At 41.5% G+C, this 20,745-nt stretch overlaps 2 protein-coding genes and 1 long non-coding RNA gene across 5 annotated transcripts; 2 read left to right on the forward strand and 1 right to left on the reverse strand.

Annotated features, from left to right (window-relative positions):
* Window positions 1-609: 609 nt before the first annotated feature.
* dpf2l (D4, zinc and double PHD fingers family 2, like) lies at window positions 610-10,260 on the reverse strand. 2 transcript variants are annotated; one of them, XM_080007978.1, is made up of 11 exons: window positions 10,210-10,260; window positions 8,954-9,114; window positions 8,297-8,404; window positions 7,558-7,754; window positions 7,324-7,416; window positions 6,023-6,107; window positions 5,657-5,791; window positions 4,092-4,223; window positions 3,428-3,540; window positions 2,589-2,670; window positions 610-2,274 (listed from the first exon to the last, which is right to left on the reverse strand). In XM_080007978.1, the coding sequence occupies exons 1-11, from the start codon at window positions 10,239-10,241 to the stop codon at window positions 2,189-2,191; spliced, it is 1,224 nt and encodes a 407-aa protein (XP_079864104.1). In that variant the 5' UTR covers window positions 10,242-10,260; the 3' UTR covers window positions 610-2,188. The 2 variants fall into 2 exon arrangements, with proteins under 2 accessions (XP_079864104.1, XP_079864105.1); XM_080007979.1 differs by lacking the exon at window positions 10,210-10,260 and adding an exon at window positions 9,986-10,083.
* A 541-nt stretch (window positions 10,261-10,801) lies between these two features.
* On the forward strand, window positions 10,802-14,357 carry LOC307236248. The gene is made up of 3 exons (XR_013844370.1): window positions 10,802-11,156; window positions 11,508-12,179; window positions 13,489-14,357. It is a non-coding gene; the product is annotated as an uncharacterized lncRNA (long non-coding RNA).
* Window positions 14,358-14,884: 527 nt separating this feature from the next.
* ttc9c (tetratricopeptide repeat domain 9C) lies at window positions 14,885-20,693 on the forward strand. Of its 2 annotated transcripts, none has more exons than XM_080008575.1 (4): window positions 14,885-14,990; window positions 17,382-17,724; window positions 18,162-18,344; window positions 19,694-20,687. In XM_080008575.1, exons 2-4 carry the CDS (start codon window positions 17,406-17,408, stop codon window positions 19,846-19,848), a joined length of 657 nt encoding a protein of 218 aa, XP_079864701.1. In that variant the 5' UTR covers window positions 14,885-14,990; window positions 17,382-17,405; the 3' UTR covers window positions 19,849-20,687. The 2 variants fall into 2 exon arrangements, with proteins under 2 accessions (XP_079864701.1, XP_079864702.1); XM_080008576.1 differs by having other exon boundaries at window positions 14,936-14,990; window positions 17,385-17,724; window positions 19,694-20,693.
* Window positions 20,694-20,745: the final 52 nt, after the last annotated feature.

Below are 20,745 nucleotides of genomic sequence, written 5' to 3' on the forward strand. Positions count from 1 at the left end.
GTGTCCTGTATTATGTAGCATGGCTGATCCACACGCTACAGATAATTGCACTAAGCTCCTGTGCCCATAAGATCCCTTTTCCTTTAAGCTTGTCAGCCAAGAGATGTTTCTCTTTTGTTGTTGCTTTTGTTATAAGGTAGGATCTTTTGCACTTTGAGCGTTTTTTGTGTGTTTAGAAAGAAGTGAGTGAAATAAAAATCATACATTTAGCAGGAGGTTCTTCTTTTCACTGTACTTTTTTTTTTACATTTGACGGAGTAACTTTTTGCATGATGTTGTGAAACTATTACACTTAACATTTGGTGATAAAACTCAGAAAACAGCTCTCTGATGGACATTGTGATGTCTGAATTGCAGGGAACTACCATGATGTTAAAAAAAGTATTGCCCAGTATTGCCCATGGCCATACTAGAGCAGTGTGGTGGATTCCCTTTCCTTTCCACTAGGTTCAGTGTGTAGTCAGGGGTGTGCAAAACAGACAACATTGTAACAAATTAAGAAAAAAATTTCTTAAAAATAAATTCATAATAGTTTCAAAGTCTTTCTTCACGGAATGATTTATGCATGTTACTCAAAGGACAATGACTTCTTTTATTTTATTTATTTTTTATTTCTGTCGGACTTCATCAGGTTCAATACCAAATTAATGTAAAAAATAATAAAAAAATACGACAAAGTACATCATTTTACCATTACAAATACTCATATAATGGAGGTCTACGACATGATTGCAGAGTGACCAAAAAAAACAAAAACATCTCACCATCATAACAAAATACAGTACACACAATGTGTTAGTAACTACACGTCCGTCCCCCCGCCCAAAAAATGTTAGCTATTCTATATACTTTACAAAATACTAGAAAAAACTCCCATTACCAGTGGAATATCGAGTAGTATATACCTTGTACAAAATATTAAAAATCTGCTGTGTGAGTGTCTACGTGCATTCAAACAGCTACAATCTGCATGCAAATCTGCTTCAGCATGACGGGTGGAAAAAGCAACTCTGAAATGACCACCGCAGAGAACTGGTCGTAGCGGAACCGTAGCAGGTTAAAACAACGGACGGGGTGTGTCATGGACAACATGATGCCTCAATATTTGCCATTCTGCAAAACCTCCAGAACAAACATACAGATGTACTGTGCTGGAAGTCGGGGCTGACATGAAGCTTGAATTAGTGTGTCAGCGCCCGAGAACTTCCCCCGGCCTTTTTTCCATGTTTTGTGCCCCACAATCAACCACACGCAGCACAGGACAAAGCCGCTGTGGCTGAACTGCTAAACAACAACTTTTTGCAACAGAATTAACTGAAGGCTAAACATCGCTCTTCCAAACATCTGGAGGAGTTGATGGTGATGGCTGTTTGACTGAAGAGCCTCAATAACAGACTGGCTTTGCCAGAAAGCCTCTTTCAACCTCTTTGATAAAAAATAATAATATATATATATGATTATTATTATGATTGTTATTATGATTAATAATAATCATAATAAAAATTACAATAATAACAAAAATAATAAGGACAAGCTTGTGGTCATTAAGCAAGGTATTTGGTGGGGCAATGTGTGTGATTAATAATAATGGACCTTGGCACTGGCAGATTCCCTGCAAACTAAACGCTGATGTTTTTGTTCAAACAGAAATACACGGACGAATGCCACTATAGAAATCCACAGGTAATAACGTTAATATCTCTCGACAGCAGGATCTGCTTCAACCACCCATATGTGACGTGCACTTTTCTGCATCACTTTCCCACAATTCATCTGGGGGGGTTTAGCAGATTTAAAAGCCCCCTCCGCTCCTCACAATATTGGTGGGGATTTTGTGTGTAGATGTTTGCGTTATGGGGGTGGTGGGCTTAGCAAATTAGCCGTGATGCTATTCTATTCACTCCACAGGGTTCCCATGGAGATGCTGGTCGCCATGGTTATCGAGCGCTCTGTATTGCTCTGTCTCACCCTGCCTACCTTGTTGAGGAGCGTTTGTGGGCGCAGCGTGAATGAAGGAGTGTTTGTTCTGGACTTTGCTGAGGGTCAGGGGTGATGAAGTTTCCCCATGTGCCCATGTGTTAGGATGGAGCCCTGCGGTTTGGGGGCAGGCTGCGGTGGGGTGGGGGTCTCCCCAATGCTGACGGGGGGCGGGGAGGGGTTGGGGGTGGTGAGGGTGTGTTGTGGTGAATCACTCAGGGGCGGAGCTCTGGTTCTGCTGGTATATGGAGGCCTTGTCCTTCAGCAGAGCCAGACACAGGTGACAACTCCAGCTGCCTAGAAGCACAAACACACCAAAAACAGATTTCAGGATACTGCACTAGTATACCGAGATAGGTTTTGCTTTCATTGCTGGTGAGTCAGCCGTCAAGTAACTTACTCCCAAAATACAAACATTGGTTCATTTAGACTTGCACTTGACATTTTGTTGAAATAATGAAAAAGGCAGATGATTGAACAGTATCTACATTAAGACCCTCCTCACATCTAATTAGCATAAACTGCTATATTTTGGTGACAGGTATTTGCTAAATGTGTAAAGGATGACAAATATGACCACATGCTCATGGGGGGGGTGTCAGACAGTTTACCTTCTGGGGGCTCAGTCATGGGGGGGCTGAGACAGTACATGTGGTAGCCTCGGTCGCAGTCGTCACAAAACAGCAACTGGTCCTGTAAAAAACAAACACACAAAGCGGAGGCGAGAATGAGGAACAGTCGAGCTCTTAGACACATCTGAGGTTTAAAAATAAATAAATAAATAAAAAAGAGACTACTACCGATGATCTAGTCCATTTCATTGAATGGATGATAGCTGACAGAAATATAATAACTATACTGTATCTCAAAAATTACAAGTTTTTACAATTTGCAATTTTTTTTGGATTTATATAAAATCATGAATAATGTCGGAAATAAACCATATAAGTTGGGTCTTGTTTCACTATGTCGTAAGAAAACAAGTATTCTTCTGTGGTGACAGAGGGCAGGGCTTCAAACGTTTTGTAAAACCACCTTTTAGAAGTAAAAAGACCTTGACTCCCAGTCGACCTTGTTCATTATCTCCTCGAGGCCCACTGACACAGGGGGAAATAACGCAGCTGTGGAACTGTCAGCGGTCAACTATGTTTGAATAAGCTAAGCTGAGAAATCAAAACGGGTTCTGAGTTATTGGCAGATAATCCTCAGGCATCTCTAAAGATTTTCTCTTTAAATTGTTAAGAGACAAATTATTTAATCTCATCCAAGAAAAAAACCCCAAAAAGAGCCAGTCTGCCAAAGCCCAGATTGAAAGTTCAGCGGCGCTTCCGATTTACCCATCAGACTTTCTCGCCGTCTTATTTTTCCCCCAGAGTTCTTAAACATGAGCCCCTGTTTAAAAAAACAACGACATGAAAAAATAAAACAGCCGTGACTCAGCGTCGCTCACATCATTCTCCGATGTTCCGCAGACATTGCAGCACTTGCATTCGATGCACTGCCAGCGGTAGGTCTTCACAGCAGCCATCATCACAGCCGTGAACTGCAGACATGTCGGGTGGCCTAAATGGGGGAGGTATAGCCACAAGCAGCAATGAAAGATACATACAAAGAAACAGCTCCCAAAAGCACATAGGATTACATTATAGAAACAAGAATGACCTTAAGGTGAGTTAATACTTGACATTAGAAGAGCATTTCCATTACAGAGGTGGATTTGCATGAAACCTGGTGTACATGTACCAAACAGGGCGTTGGTAAGCTCACTCAGTTCACAAACTCAAGTTATAAGCCTAAATATCACTAGACATGCCAGCCGGAATAATACTTGAGTAATACAGCAAACTGTCATGGAGTTGTAACCATCATCCTTTCAGGCCATGCCTTCATCAAACTTTGGCCAATACCTCCCAAGCTGAATTTAAAAAATCTGTTGAAAAGAAAGTGAAGAGCTTGGTCCATACATAGACTAAGTTTACCAAAATGAGTTGTAATTGGTCACCCAACATAAGTAGAGGAGAGAGAAAAACTCTAAATGGATTGGCAGTTCAAGTGGCAAGCTACACTATATTTTAAAGTTGTAGAGAATATACGTCTGGAAATGTGGCCCCTACCTGAACGACCACAGTCTGAGCAGGAAACCAGCTCTTCTGATTGGCCAGTCTTCTGATTTAGGGTGGAGTCTCCAAGGCAGAAGTCACAATAGTCGTTGGGCAGGGCCAGTCCATTGGGACCCTTCTTAGGTGCTGAGCAAGACAGAGAGTGAGAGAAACCATTAGGTGCAAATCACAGGTATAACTTTATCTTACCTCAATGAGCCAGCTAGGTTTTTTTGGGTGTTTTTTTTTTTTTTTAAATCATCCTCAATATGATTGAGAGTGAATATGAAAAAGAGTGCAATTTACATGGGTCAAATGGCTGAAATCATCACCTGCTGCATGCACACCACATTATCCAATGATTTTTCAATCATGACAAACAGAATGACTAGAGATGCACAGTAGCCAAAAAAAACTAACTTAATTATTGGTTTGGAAAGAAATGAAAGGAAGTTCGTCTGGTGTTTGGAAATACGTTGGATAAAAGTGATGACTCTTAAACAACTTCTAAATGCAGCAATCCAAGTGAGAAAGATAATGAATATTTGTAAAAAAAATAAATAAATAAAAACATAATGATAAAAAAAAGAGTGCAGTTAGTGACATTTCTACCCACATTACACCATATGATAAATCATCTCGGTGACAGAGAAATCTTGGATGCAGTCGCAAAAATCTTTAAAAAGTTCTGGCTCATAGTACAACAGATCGCTTAATAAGCCTGAACTTTATCTTCCACTTTTTAAAAGGACAAAGTAAGCGTTTAAACAGGGTTTGCTTATTCAATGAACAGAGGAGAATGGCTTATGGCTTGAGAGAGGCATTCTGTATGACCATCCAATTTGGTTAATCATGCCGTTTAGTCAGAAATAACCAGATTTTCTACCACTGCAGTGTTCTGGGGCGTATGCAGTACACCATATGATGAGATAAGAATACCATTCCCTAAATATATAATTACATACTATATAAAAAACGGTAATTACCAGTTCAAAAAAATCCTGACACAACAGTCCAGTGCTGTTGCAGTTTATATCCAAGTCACAAGTCCACATAAATGTCAACGGTCTGCATTACCCAAAGCCACTTGGTCCATTTAGCAGAACATCAGTTTCAGTTTCAGTTCTTAGCAGAAAGCATTATGTGTCCTGATCTAACCCGCGTGTGGCCCTGAGACAGTCAGGCGTTTGAGTCTCTCACCTCTGGGGAAGGTTGTTTATCATCTACCCACCTATGCTAAAATCTCCTTTAGCCCAATCTTCTCTTTCTACCTCACCAAAAAAGTATGTAATGGCCCCCTTTTCACACAGAAATGTAAAAAAAAATGTACAAAAATATAAAATGTATGTGCCTTCCGTGGGGGCACGAATAGATTCAATTTATTTCAATAAATTTTGAAAAAAAAATAAAAGAAGAAAAGAAAAAGGATGAAGAAAAAAAGAAATGACAAATTAGGAAAAACATAATGCATGAGGGAGAGAGAGCTGGCATTGTACAAGCGCACCCAGGTCAGCATGCATGCACCTGACGCACTCCACAGCCCTGCACTCCTCTCCCCCCGGCACAAGAGTGTCACTCACTCTTCTGCTCCTCGGGCTGGCGAGGAGTGGGTGGTGCCTCAATCTCCTCTCGATCCTCGCCCTCCTCCTCGGCCAGGTGAGAGTGTGTGTAGTGGTAGCTCAGGCCGGGGCGGTTCTTGTAGCGCTTCCCACAGACTGACACACACACACACACACACACACACACACACACACACACACACACACACACACACACACACACACACACACACACACACACACACACACACACACACACACACACACACACACAAGGCTCAAGGTGAAACTGTAGCCAAACAGTGCCACTCATTTTACCACAACGGGCAGCAGCCACGTCTTTTTGATATGCACGCACGACACACTGCAGATGGGAGGTCTACTCACTATCGCATGCATACGGCTTGTCCCTCTCCTCCAGCGCTGCAGCAGCCGCCTCAGTTTTCTTCTTGCCATTCCTCTCACTGCGACTCTGTGGTAAAACATTTAGAGCCATCCCACGGTTACCGACGATGCGTTATATAAAACACTACTTTTTGAGTTTGAGTTACTGCAGCTAAATCACTCCATCAGTTATTCACACCGTAGCCGTCTCATAATGAAGCTAATCATGTTGCGTGCACGCTACTACACTGAGACTATATCCAGTATACATTAGAAAAGTCCCCTTGAAATGCATAATTTCTTAAAGTTACCAAACATGTTTACCAACTACAGCACCGATTGCAATTTTCTTGGCCGATTCAGATTCCTGATTTTTTAAAAGTCTGACCTGTCGATTCTGATTTTGGTCGATTCTGATTCAATTGTATGTTCATAATAAAACATGGACTATTAAATATCTCTTACATTGTCATACGATCATTTTGAGTTTATATCCGTGATCGGAGAAATCAAATTTTCTTATCATCTCGTGATAGGACAACTGCACATAAAGACTACTGCTTCAATTCCAATGCCATTGCAAAATAAAGTGCAATCATTGCAAAAAAAAAAAAAGTAATAATAATAAATGGCCGACTCTTCTCACTCTCGTTCACTGGAAGTCCTCCTTCGCTCACCGTGCATTAATCCAACGGAATCAAATTGAACGACTCGTTTTGCTGAGTGGCTCGTCATGAACCGAGTCTCAAATAAGAGTGGAACCTTTCATCACGAGCAGAGCTCATGCACTAGGAGCAAGCAGAGCAGAGGCTCCGCTGTAGTGACAGCGATAGATACGCAGTCTGCACAATTTTGGAATATTGTCAGGCAATAGATAAATAATATATCTAATTTTCTTTGTGTACCTTGAAGTACCTCCAAACAGCTGAAATTTTCTTTCTTTCACTCTATGTTTTGAGCGTTTACTACGTTACATTGCGCTGGTATAGGGTTTGAGTATCGGAGCATTTTTACGAGAATAAATGTACGGTATTGTTTTGTATTGATTGATTGTTTTCAGTAATTATATATCAATAAATATTTTTTGCGTAGTTTCAGTTGGGTTTTCGTACCTGCATATTTTGACCAAGAATTGCGTTGTTGGTAGACAAAATGCGTGCAGGTTGGCAGGTGTCTCTGTGATTTAAAATTGGGTCCAACATTTGTCAGGAAGGTAACTCAACAGGTTTCCAGCCTGAACAAACATCGTCTTTATTCCAATGAAGGAAACCGACGACGACTGGAGGATAACACAGGACAATTACCTTGGACTTGCTCTTGCCTCGTCTCTTAGGGGTCTCATCCTCAAAGTCCTCATCATCCAGGTCATCCAGGTAGTCATCGTGGTCCAGGACCCTCTGTATAAAAATAAAGTGGGAATAGTAGTTGAAAAAAATAAATATAGCGACCAAGGAGTTAAAAGGCCAATAGAGAGACACAGTATGTAACATTATCAATCAACCAATCACAATTGTGTGCCGGTGAGCCCCCTGCCTGACCTTGCGCACTCGTCCGGAGGAAGTGTGGCTGGACGCAGAGGCGGCGACAGGCTCTGCCACGGCTTGGTCGTCCTCAGGTCCTCGCAGGTCTGACGCCCCCCCTCTCCTGTCCAGCGGCTCCCCCTTGAGCAGGGCCTCCAGGCTGCTCCCGTCCACGGCCCCCAGGGCGTCGCGCTTCAGACCCAGCTCCAGATCAGCTACATATCAAAACACACAGAGGCAGCCACAAACACAGACAATCAATTATGAATGCAGGTCAACTCTAATTTCAGCGGCTATCAAAAGTGACTCCGGTACTGCTCAAGGCGACAGCACTACTTTCGGCAGAATGGAACATTCCTCAGGTCAGGTAAATGCATTATGCATCCCTTTCCTCTTTTATGTAGACAACACCCTGGCTTACTGATCTAACAACAAAATAATTACATTTACATTTAGTCATTTAGCAGATGCTTTTATCCAAAGCGACTTACAAGGGAGAATAACATTCAAGCTACATTGCGACAGAGACATTAGTGTAACAATAAATACTGCTAGGTAGTGCTAAGTAAAAAATCTTAAATAATAATAGTAAATAGTAGTAAATAGTAAATAGTAAATAATCTTTCTTCAATTATGCTTCTTTTATGCTACCTGCAGTATACCCATGAGGCGCTTTATAACTGTATTTTTGGTGATTTTTTTAGTGCTATACAAATAAAGATTTCCTAACTTAAGTGCCCTCAGACTGTTCCCATACCTGCTTTTAGAGGGGGAAAAGCCAGACGGGGGTCCTCGGGGGGGTGAGCGCGTCGTTTCTTCCTCCAACGGCGGGCAGGGTATGTGTACAACTGCCCCGGGGCTATACCTGATAATACAAACAGATTAGAAAATGACAGGTTAACCACTTGAACCCTAGAGACCATTTTTCTAACAATGGGTGAGGGAGCTAAGAAATAGGGATCAACATTAATATTTAGAATTGAAAGGATATATAGCAAATGATTCATTCAGAATCACTTGACGCAAATACAATTTCTCTCAAGTACACACTGTAGCTCTGTTGCATCCATCCATATGAGAACCACTGGCCTAGTTTACACAAAGCACAATGTACAACAAGAAGCATCACCGACAAGCTGTTAATAGTTTGAAAGCCACTGGTAGAGATTAGTATGAGTATGTTATTAGACAGCAACATAAGAGTGATAGTTTATATGAGAAAATGTGAGGTCAGTAAAATATCAGAATTCCAGTCATTCCTAAAAAGGTCATACTTGATCATTTGAATCTTTTTCTTCTTGACATTAGAAAAAAAAAATGATCCTTTATTTTTCTCCAAAAAGATAATTAGCAACATCATTTCTTGTATGTGTGTGGCTCAGACAGGACATTATGGGGCCGATTCGATCCAGACCTGCACTCCTATGTCTCTTCTCCATCCAGATGTAGCAGTTGGATTGAGCCACACCAGTCTGCGAGTCCAGAAAAGGCATGAGGATGCTGCGCTCGGCACAGAGACGGGCATTGTAGTTATGGCACTGCTCCATGGCATCTTTATAATACTGCTCTCCCAGCCTTAAATATGGTAGAGAAATATGGAAAGGTCAAATTGCCATGTAATTAGATCCAAAATAATAATACATACATTGAAAATTATACCAAATTATATCCCACAGCTCTGTTTGATAGTAATGATACCTAATGTAGTTCCACTGAAATTGCTCCAGCAACAATTTTTATTATGTGCATTGTGAATAAGGAATGGCACAAATGATGTTCCATTTGTACATCTGGTTCCAATAGTGCTTTTGTTGTGTACTTCATGTTCACATTGGTAAAAGACAATTTCAATAACAACACAAAAAATCCAGATACACACTAAAAGTACCCAGAATTGACAGATCACTGACATTATGATTTGGCTTGGTTTATGCCGTGTCCTGTTTCACATTACAGAGGCACTGTTTTCTTTTCTTTACTGGTTGATTATGTAATTTCTAGGTCTTGTCATTTTTTTTGTGTTTAAACTTGGGTTTTTTTGTAGAACCAAATTTTCTCAGATTGTATTCAAGTTCAAGTTCAAGTTCAAGAAATTATTTGTCACATACATACTCGTATTGCTTTACTATGATTTCCTATTTGGGATTTCATCCATTTTGGTTTTGTGTAGTTAAAAACTATTCCTCGCCGGTCTATTGAGTTGATCTCATCTCATCTTATCTCAACAAAATCAGGATGAATCTCGTTCTTCATAGATCGGCACACACTAAAGACACGTGCCCGCGTTGAAGCAGCAGAGTGGATGGGGTCGGAACAAAAGGAGGATTGTTAACAATACGCCCGCCACGATGACAAATAACTGGAAATTTACGCCGCCGATCTCAGGCCAATTTACAAACGACCGTTTGATGTAAGTGTCAATTTACATAAAATGCCTTACACTCACGGGTGGCGCGGGGAGAGATAAAGACTGTTTCACTGAATTCATTGCTGACCACCACTTCCAATGGGAAACCTTAGTCTCCAGGGAAACTATCACCTTGCCAATTACCGACGCATCGTTTTCCATTTTCGACACGAAATAGCGCCGATGCGATCTAAAGCCTACAATTCGACCGCGTAGACACCGTTTTTTTGTCGTATTTTTCGTAAAATAAAGGGGAAACTTACACTTTCACAACACTGTCGACGGCCGCCGCCATGTTTGCTTGTTGCGGTTGGGTAAAATGTCAGTGCGCAGGCGCGTACTACTGCCCAGCGCGCCCCCCCACCTCGCCGAACAAATGCTGCGTTCCGTTAAAGCCGGAACTCGGGAAAACACGATCCCCACCCTAAGAGCGCGAAGCAACGGCCCCTTCAATTCGGATTTTTGGGCCAGGCCGCTCGGACGCGAGCTTGCCGGGATACCAGGCATCACCAGGCATCACCAGGCATCACGTCCCAGCACCGTGGCGGCGAACAAAGCCCCCCCCCCCACCTTACATTGTTCTTATTCGAAAACGCCCCTTCCATCTCAGGCAGACAACGTCGATTTCGACCACTCTGCCATTTTCAGCTCCTGTGCAGATTCTTGTGGAGCTCCCAAGGTCGTCACGCACGCTCACATTAGCCGCGGGGCGTCCGCCTTCTCCCCACACAGAGGGCTGCGTTGGCCACGCTTAGCTGGAGAGTAGGGGCCACGGAGTCGGAACAACCGAGTTCCGGCCGTCAATCGAATGCAGCAGGAGAAAAACACCCATTTTACAGGAATGGACGACGCCTCGAGGCGGCCTGGGTCCCTCCGACGCGGAATGGGAAACGACAGTAACTCAACCATCCGCCACGGAAGCTGCGATTGTATTTTGTTCCCAGTCGCAACGCTGAGGCCGTGAGGTAAAAATCCCCGTTTTGCAAAATATCAATTAAAATTTCCCACATGAATGGCGGCGCTGTTCATTATTTTTTTTTCCCCCCCTGGTGAGTTTTTATTGATCGACGCCCGTCGTGCACCTGCCTTATCACCACGACGGGACAGCGCCCCCCGCTGACACCTTGCACGCCTGTGCCGATAGGGCCGCTTGGGATTCATTTCAATGGCAGAGGGACTCGCAATGCAAACGCCTTTGCTGCTCATGCAGGTATGAGCGAGGCCTCAGCCGTGACACTGGGTACAGCAGTAAAACGTTGAAATGTTTCTGTCACATTGAGAGAGAAGAAAACGTAACTCATAATACTGAATAAAAGGGTTGTTTGGAATTGCTTCATTTTCAATGGTTGGACAAGTGTTTAATGACCTCCCGCTTTTCTAATTAATGTATATTTAACTGATTCAGAACCACGCTCTCCACTGTAACTAAGGATTTATACAGATAACAGAAACAACTGGGGACTAGACTATTTCACAATTTCCGTTTTGTATTTTTCGGCTTTATGTGTATATTTGCCGATTTTTTTATTTACATGTACTTTTTATTGTCTTTTATTATTAGGCCTGCAATTTTACCGGAAGTAGATGAACGTTGGCGCAATTTTATTAGTTTGAGGATCACTTTGTGACGTCATCAAGTCGCCGTCGTCATCATTAAGTTAGTCCAAGCTTCGTCTCTCAGAACTCAACACGCATCCAGCACCTTGAGGGCTTTGCTCCTTGAGACGGACAACTTGAGCCGATGCTGCGTTTCAAAGAAAACTCGGAAAACGGGGACCCGTGCTGCGCTTTACAAAACCGTAAAAACAAATTGGTCACAGAAGGCGTCTCTGCACCACAGGAAGTTCTCAGAACCTCTGGAGGAATCGTCTCTTTCTTCTGCGTCCACACTGCCTGATCAAGGAACGACTTTAATTGTTCCAACGCCATTCTTGAGGGACATTCAAACTGACCCACCCAAGATGAACATTCGGTCACCTAAGTCCATTGGAAAAAACACATGGAAAAATAAGATACTTAATCGAAAGTAAACACGTCCTTATTTATACACAATTTAACTCCAAAACATAAGATCTACGTTAAAAAAAAAAAACAGCGTCCCTCCGCCCCGGCCTCGCAGTGGACGAGGCAGATTGGAGTGACCCTCGATCAAGACAGGTTTTCCTCAGTGCGACCCGACCAGGTCACATTGCCACTCAGTAAAGAAGGAGTGGACAAACATCCATCGTTAGAGGTTAGTCCCACTCGCGTTAAAGAGAAGACCAAGGAAATCTGAGAAAACCTTGAAAATAGTGATGAAACGAGTGGAAAATAAACTATGCGTGGTGGTTGTAAACTCAGAAAATTGTAACTCATGCTGTGTTTCACAGAACAGAAAACAATAATACATATCTAACACGACTAAACTGCACCCTGTGTATTGTTGCCTGCAGATTTATTATTATTATTATAAGAGATCCAGCCTGTAGGGCTGCAACCCTATTTTATTTTCTCAGATTTCTAGAGGTCCAGCCCCAAAGGGGGGGACCGGAGCTATATAGCTATTGTTAATGAAAAACTGCCGTCAGTAGTCTATGGATGTCATGGATCCATCACACTCACAGACAAGATGAATATGTATTCAGGGCGGTCCAGACATGCTGTTGTCCAAGTTTGATCCTTACCTCATGGAATCATTTAGTTTTACATTTACAACTATATTTCTTATCATCGATGCTACGTGCACATGACAGACATGATAGCATTGCAGTCTTAGTGATTAGTGGTCAACAACCGGGTCCTCACCAAGATGATGGCATGTGCAGATGGGGGACTGATGTCAGAATTTCATGGATGTCATGGGTCCAATGAACCCACAGACAATCTGAATAAGATGTACTGTTCCAACACGGCATTGTTCGAGTTTCACCCAGATTGGTTCATTATTGTGGATAGAGTTTGTGATCAACAATTGCCACCTCACCAAGGTGGTGCCGCGCACATGCGCAAGTTAACGGGGTATACAGATCACGTGATAGCACTGTAGTCTAGTGACACACAGATATAGTTGCGATTGGACTTTAACTAAAGGAATAAAAGATAAAAACTCCTAATCATACCAAGTTACAAAGTGACAGTATTTTATTACTATTAAACTTGAATATGTTTTATGGTTGTTTATGTGTGTTTTAAAAAGTTTAAGTATTACCAGAAGACAATTGGATTAAACAAAGAGCAGTGTATTAAATGTCATAAATATATACACTTCAGAGGACAACTGACACACACCAGAGTAAGTTCTACAAAATAAAAACCCAATGACATAACTGTCAGAATTTACAGACATTGCAGAGATATCAATTTATACAAACTTCCTGAAATACAATTACTGGTAACAATAACCATAAATCATTACATTATACAAGGAACATGTTTTTATTGTAGCTTGAATGTTATTCTCCCTTGTAAGTCGCTTTGGATAAAAGCGTCTGCTAAATGACTAAATGTAAATGTATTGTGTATGTGTTTTTAAATATTTTCCTTCTTTTTGTGTTTTCTTCCAGATGCCTCAAAGATTTGTTACAATTGCAACAAAAATGTGTAGCCCACTACACACATTTCATTTCATTGTACATCCTCTAAAATGTAAGTTAGTTAAACCACTTACCTTAGTTTATTTATTTATAGGTTTATAAAATACATTATTATTGTGAAGGGAGTTTTCTGTTGATTTACAAAGTGCCATTAAGGAATTCTGTTCCCTGAAATGGATTAATAACCGTGATAAATAATCGTGATCACAATATTGACTAATTATTGACTAGTTGTTATAATTTTAGCCATTCAGCCCTACTTCAGAATGGAAACTGTCGTTAATTGCGGCGTAAGAAACCCATCCACAGCCGCAAACACCGCCCGATTATATAATTACATTGTTACCAGGCCGGAACTATTTAACTTCCGTAGTCACAAAACACACCGGAACAGAGAGCCAAAGCGCATTCGTCCATTGAACTTTAACGAAGTGCCGACCACCCTGGACCACGCGTATTGCTGCCTGCAGCTAGATTTGTTATTTTAATTTTTTTTGTGTGCTGAAATGTAAAAGCATTTTGAGCTGAATTCTCTAGTGCTTTACAAATAAAGTTTCTTCTTCTTCTTCTTCTCCTTCTTCTTCTTCTTCTTCTTATTAATGATAATAATAATAACAATAATAATAATAATAATAATAATAATAAGACTGCAGAATTAACATGGCAGTGCGGAGCTTCACTATGTTGAATGTACAATTGAATGTACAACTTGGCTTCAATTGACTGAAACAGTACCTTATATGTTTCTCAAGCCAGTGAAATTAACAATTGCTCCACGTAGAATTGCAAAATATTATATTTGGAAACCACAAGGACTCAATCTTTCTTAAACTGCTCATAATGTAATAATGTTATAATGATTATGTATTAAACGGCCATGCCGGCTTGAAATGGTTATTTTAGTAGCCATAGGAGGCTTTCATCACGTAGCGCTCAAATTATTATAATTATTTATGTAAACTGAATAACTTGGATGCACAGTATAATAAAAATCACATATTAAAAGCATATTGTTAATTGCTTGACGATTATTGTTTTTACTGCAACACATTTCATAAATAAAGTGGTAAATTACATGATTTATACATGAAGTATATAAGTGATGTGTACATAAGTGTAGTGTTAAAAACAATTTTTTGACTGTGTTAATTTGTATGTTTGATGGCTATCCGTGTATTATTTTCTGTGCAGCTATATATATATGTATATTTTTTTTCATATATATACACTTTCTTTTTGACATATTTATATACTCTTTCTCCTTTATATACTGTATATAAAGGGGGGAAAAAGTCGTCGAATTTGCCATTTCAGACTGCTGCAGCGTCACGTTGCCTTTGCCTGAACTGTCCAGTGGGGGCGGTAATGCGGCAGCCCGCTGCCTCGCCGACCGCCGTTGAAACAGACGCAGAAGAAGAAGGCCTTGGTAGCATGGTGGCCGCCTGTGCTCGTGCTCCCGAGTGGCTTCCAAGGTAAGAATAAAAACATCTGAGTTGAAGCAATAAATGACAACAAACGACCTCCCAGGTAAGAATAAAAACATCTGAGTTGAAGCAATAAATGACAACAAACGACCTCCCAGGTAAGAATAAAAACATCTGAGTTGAAGCAATAAATGACAACAAACGACCTCCCAGGTAAGAATAAAAACATCTGAGTTGAAGCAATAAATGACAACAAACGACCTCCCAGGTAAGAATAAAAACATCTGAGTTGAAGCAATAAATGACAACAAACGTCCTCCAGAGACAAATCGCGAAAGTTGTCAATAAGGCGCCAGTGTTTCATTTGTGGCTTCTGTCGTTTTTAAGTGTTGAGTGAATTAAATTGACGCGCAAATCAGCCTGGTGTGAAAAGGTGGATTTAGCTTAGTGCTGAGTAACTGGTGAGTAACTGGTGAGTTAGTGGTATTAAACTGGTCAGTAACTGGTGAGTAAGTGGTATGTAACTGGTCGGTAACTGAGTTAGTGGTATGTAACTGGTGAGTTAGTGGTATGTAACTGGTCAGTAAGTGGTGAGTTAGTGGTATGTAACTGGTCGGTAACTGAGTTAGTGGTATGTAACTGGTGAGTTAGTGGTATGGAACTGGTCAGTAACTGGTGAGTTAGTGGTATGTAACTGGTGAGTTAGTGGTATGTAACTGGTGAGTTAGTGGTATGTAACTGGTGCGTAAGTGGTGAGTTAGTGGTATGTAACTGGTGAGTAAGTGGTATGTAACTGGTGAGTAACTGGTGAGTTAGTGGTATGTAACTGGTCAGTAAGTGGTGAGTTAGTGGTATGTAACTGGTCAGTAACTGGTGAGTTAGTGGTGAGTAAGTTGTGAGTTAGTGGTATGTAACTGGTGAGTTAGTGGTATGTAACTGGTCAGTAAGTGGTGAGTTAGTGGTATGTAACTGGTGAGTTAGTGGTATGTAACTGGTCAGTAAGTGGTGAGTTAGTGGTATGTAACTGGTCAGTAAGTGGTGAGTTAGTGGTATGTAACTGGTGAGTTAGTGGTATGTAACTGGTCAGTAAGTGGTGAGTTAGTGGTATGTAACTGGTGAGTTAGTGGTGAGTAACTGGTGAGTTAGTGGTTGTTTTTTTTTACTGACCAGTTGGAAAAACAGGCTTTCAAGTTGCCAAAGGCGTGAATGAAATTGCTCACGTTGTATTACGTGAAAAGTTTAACCATTGTATTTGAGATGCATAACTTAGCTTTCTATTCTCTTCTTGTGAACTAACTGTCAGTACAGTACAGTACATTACATGATGTCATTTAGCAGACACTTTTGTCCAAAGCCACGTACAATAAGTACATTTGTCACCGTGTCAAAATGTCATGTCACTCGACACATTTTAATTAGTCACCTTAATAACCTTAGAATAGATGAAATATGAATAAACAGTAACACAACGCTGGTGCTGCTCCAAAACACACACACACACACACACACATTCTGAAGTCAAATAAGAGTGGCTCGGTCTATATCTAACATTATGTGTCATCTGTTTTCCAACTGTTTAGAAAAAGCATTGCTCTCAGCAGTGGTGAAAGAAGTACTCAGATATTTTAGTTAAGTAAACGGACAAATAGCCTGATACAAAATGACCCTAAAGTGAAAGCACCACGTTTGCATTTCTACTCAAGTAAAAGTATTGAAGTACTTGCTGTTCAATGTAGATAAAGTATTTAAAGTAAAAGTATTTGACTCGTCATATCAAGTTCACTGTTATAACAGAGCCTTCTACATCATCAAGTACTACTGTACCTTTTGTACTGTATAGCAATGGTATATTTCAATATATATGTAAATTATGGTTTTTTTTATGTGATTGTGCTATATGTTTAGTACATTAAAAGTATTGGTATTTGCTTTGAAATGCAGCATAATACAAATCGAAAATCTTGGTTCATTATTGTGGATGGAGTTTGTGATCAACAAACTTGCACTGCTGCCTCACAGCAAGAAGGTCCTGGGTTTGATTCCTGCCTGGGGCGCTGTTGGCACCGTGCTCAGGTGGGTTATCTCCCGATTAGGGGCCTTTCTGTGTGGAGTTTGCATGTTCCCTCTGCGTTGACATGGGTCTCCTCCAATATATATATTAAAAAAAAAAAGGACCCCAATTAAAAACAGGCAGAACAATTTCCTGTCCTGTCCCATGGATCTACACCTGGAATTGGTCCCCGGGCACCATCAAAGTGTGTGTGTGTGTGTGTGTGTGTGTGTGTGTGTGTGTGTGTGTGTGTGTGTGTGTGTGTGTGTGTGTGTGTGTGTGTGTGTGTGTGTCAAATAAAATGATTCAGAATTCTGTTCTGCAAAACAGAATATGCTGGAAAATGTACTATGTATAGTGACAAAGTGCATTCCACCACTGCATCTCAGCAGGTGTCTAGTTCCACACCAGACATGGAGGCAAGAGGCCAGGAGAGTCCAGAGGCAGCACAGGGCACCTCAGAGCTGCGGAGGCCCAACACTTCCTCAGCCAAGCTGGATGACCAGCTGCAGGAGGCTGCCCGTCTGAAAATGGAGGGGAATGCCTTCTACCGGGAGAAGAAAATACGTTCAGCTATTGGACGCTACCACCGGGCCCTTCTGGTCCTCCGGGGCATGGACTCTGAGGTGATGACAGCGATGAAAGGGTTTGGACCCGCCACACCTGTCCTCACGGCCGCACAAGAGGAACAGCTGAGGAACACGCAGGTGGACTGCTACAATAACTTAGCTGGTATGTTCAAATCTCTGAACAAATTCCGGTCCACTGCACTGTTCTGATAGACAGACAGACAGAACAATATGAAAACAATACTAGATGTGAAACCCTTCAACAGAACGCAGGTCAGTTTTACATGTATAGTGCATTTATTGCTAAGATTGTAAATTACAAGTCTTATCACAGTGCATTGCAATATCTGTTCTTTCGAAACCATTGAGTATTTGCGTAGGGCATAAGGTTTTGATTAGATTCATGCTCATCTTGAGCCTTGTGTGTTTTAAACAAATCAACAATTGTGACGGTAAATGTGTTCCTTCCTGTTTGAACGCAATGCCTCATCAGACCTTGCAGGAACTTTGCTTGCCATGAGAAGATAATGTGGAACCAAAAAGAGATGTTACAAAGCCTCTCATTCTCTGTCTGTCGCCCCATCCATCTCCCTATCTTAGCTTGTTTGCTCCAAAAACAAAGCGTCGACTACACCCGTGTCCAAGAATACAGTCGGCATGTCCTGCGGTGGCGGCCCGATGATGCCAAGGCGCTCTACAGGGCTGGGGTGGCCACACTGGTGCTGGGAGATGCACAGAGTGCCAAGCAGTACCTCACACAGGCCTGCAGGTGGCAGCCTAACGGTAAGCCGCGTACACAGGTCTCTGCAAAGATGCGTGCGAATGTCTTTGCATAGGGATGCAGAGTTTATTGATCGCAGCACCAGACGCACACATCCAAAACACAGATTGGTCGAGCAGGGAAGGATGTCTGGTAGTATTGGGGATAAAGTTGAACTGAAACAAAAAACGGCAAAATCACAGATGGAAAGTTCAAAGAGCAATTTGCAAGTTATTTGTTTCATGTACATTCTGGTTAGGTGAATGTAACTCTGCCCCCTAGTGCAAAAGCTAACATTGTGTGCAAGTAGATTGATAGGCACCTAATTTGCAGAATTATGTTTCAGGTTTAACCCCTCATTGGCGTGTGTATTTAATTCGATGAGAAACATTTTACTGCGAGGAAAGTCTTTTTCCAAATATCTACAAATCAAGAATAGTTTGACACCTACTCCTGCATTTTGTGTTCTCCTTTTTTTTTTATACTTGCACAATTTTATTATTTCCTATTATGAAATCCTTACATCATAATTCATTTTGCATTGTGTCCATTGAGAGGCTGAGTCTAGACATTTAGTCATTGATCAGACGCTTTTATCCAAAGCGAAACAGAAAAAAAATTTAATTGTCACACGACACTCCACAACACATGCTTGCACACACACACACATGCACATGCTTGATGGTGGCCGGTGAAATGGCTCCTCTGCTTTTGACCCATCCTGGCTTGTCCTTCCTCCGGGGGCACAGCCAGGAGCAGTGGGCAGCATACGTGGACGCGCCCGGGGACCAGGTGATAAGTGTCCATCGCTGGTCAGACGATGATGGGTGCATGTTTTTGAGGGGGGTCCTTACTGACGTGAGGTGGAGGAAACCCCATGTGAGCACGGGGAGAACATGCAAACTCCACACAGAAAGGCTCCTATTTGGGAGATAACCCGCCGGAGCACGGTGCCAACAGCGCCCCAGGCGGGAATCAAACCCAGGACCTTCTTGCTGTGAGGCAGCAGTGCAATGCACTGCGCCACCGTGCCAAGCGACTTACAATTGTTCAAACACCGACGGACGCAGCCATCAGGAGCAATTAAGGGGTTAAGTGTCTTGCTCAAGGACACTACAGCATGCTAGCAGGAGGAGCCTGGGATCCAACCAGCAACCTTTAGATTACTAGACCACCAGCTCTACCTCCTGAGCTACCATCCCCATACTGCTACTCACTGTATTGTTACTGTGTATTTGAAGCTTTGAAGTCTTCCGCATACTTTTTTATATTGGAATGCACAGAGTGATAAGAATAGAGAGGAAAGAGTCATCGGAATGTGAACTCATTTGGGTTTTGGTTTTTTTGTTTGTTTGTTTGTTTTTTTTTGCAGATGTCAATGTGAAGAAGCATCTCCAGAAGGCAGAAGCGAAGCTGAAGACAGAATTGCAGAAGGAGAAGGCCATGTATCGCGGCATGTTCTCCTCTCAAGACAAGGGCAGCTCGGTGGAAGGAAACAACCAGGGCAATGTGGCCAGCGGGGTTTAACCCTAACCCACCAACAAAACTCACCCACTACAAGAACCCTGTCCAATTTGAGCTGATTGCAAAACGAACCGGATGGTGATGACTGCCTCCTGAAATTTTTTTTGCCATCTCCCTGATGTTGCAAGAAAAAAGTATGGCTTTGCGTGCAAATGAGTAAAGGAGTGCACACTAATTGGGTGATTGGGCAAGAAGTTAAAAGGGTGAGAGCACAGTTTAGGCCCCATTGGACATATAGCAAGGATAAAACGACGTTTTGGCTGGTACCTTATTCAAAGAATGAGCCCAGGTATTTTAAAAGGCACTTGAAAGCTCCAGCGACACTTTCTTATTCACTACTCAGTCCTGTTTAGTTTTTGATCAATGCTGTGAATGTTGCCTTATATGTTCCAGTTGGTTTTGTTTAGTTTGAATAAATACTTTTCTAGTTATTTGGTCACCCAAGTCAAACTTTGCAATATCCCTTTTAAATCCAGTGTTTAAATGGAAATGACACACAATATACATCTTTGAAGATTCTTTTATTAATTATAGGCCATGTGAAGCAACATTTTGTCTGAAATAAATCGTATTATTCCTATTCAACTCATGGGATATATATTTTAAAATCCTGAGCACAATATCAAGGTAAAGAGTATTTGCTTGATTTTGGTCAATATCTGGCCAATATGATTGTACTTCTTGGGCAATATTGCCTATAAAAAAAAAAAAAAATGTACGTCACATTCACGCTAAAGCCATTATCACTGAACAAATTCACAGAGCGGCATGCAGAAAAGCAGCACATACACACACACTCATCCACGTGATTAAAGTCTTTCACAAGAAAAAAATGGTGGCACTTGCCTTTTAGTAAAATACAGACTGGCTTTTTTTTTTTTAATTATAGAATTGTATCTT

This window comes from Zeus faber, assembly GCF_960531495.2.
Source record: "Zeus faber genome assembly, chromosome: 10".
Taxonomy (NCBI): domain Eukaryota; kingdom Metazoa; phylum Chordata; class Actinopteri; order Zeiformes; family Zeidae; genus Zeus; species Zeus faber.

Excerpts from the sequence above, each read along its gene's own strand:
- dpf2l (XM_080007978.1), bottom strand. The coding sequence starts at position 10,241 with ATGGCGGCGGCCGTCGACAGTGTTGTGAAAGT. Across the intron at positions 7,417-7,557 it reads CCTCCGGACGAGTGCGCAAG|AGGGTCCTGGACCACGATGA; the intron begins GTCAGGCAGGGG and ends ATTTTTATACAG. Across the intron at positions 2,671-3,427 it reads GCGGAACATCGGAGAATGAT|GACCAGTTGCTGTTTTGTGA; the intron begins GTGAGCGACGCT and ends TGTTTTTTACAG.
- ttc9c (XM_080008575.1), top strand. The coding sequence starts at position 17,406 with ATGGAGGCAAGAGGCCAGGAGAGTCCAGAGGCAGCACAGGGCACCTCA. Across the intron at positions 17,725-18,161 it reads CTGCTACAATAACTTAGCTG|CTTGTTTGCTCCAAAAACAA; the intron begins GTATGTTCAAAT and ends TCCCTATCTTAG. Across the intron at positions 18,345-19,693 it reads CTGCAGGTGGCAGCCTAACG|ATGTCAATGTGAAGAAGCAT; the intron begins GTAAGCCGCGTA and ends TTTTTTTTGCAG.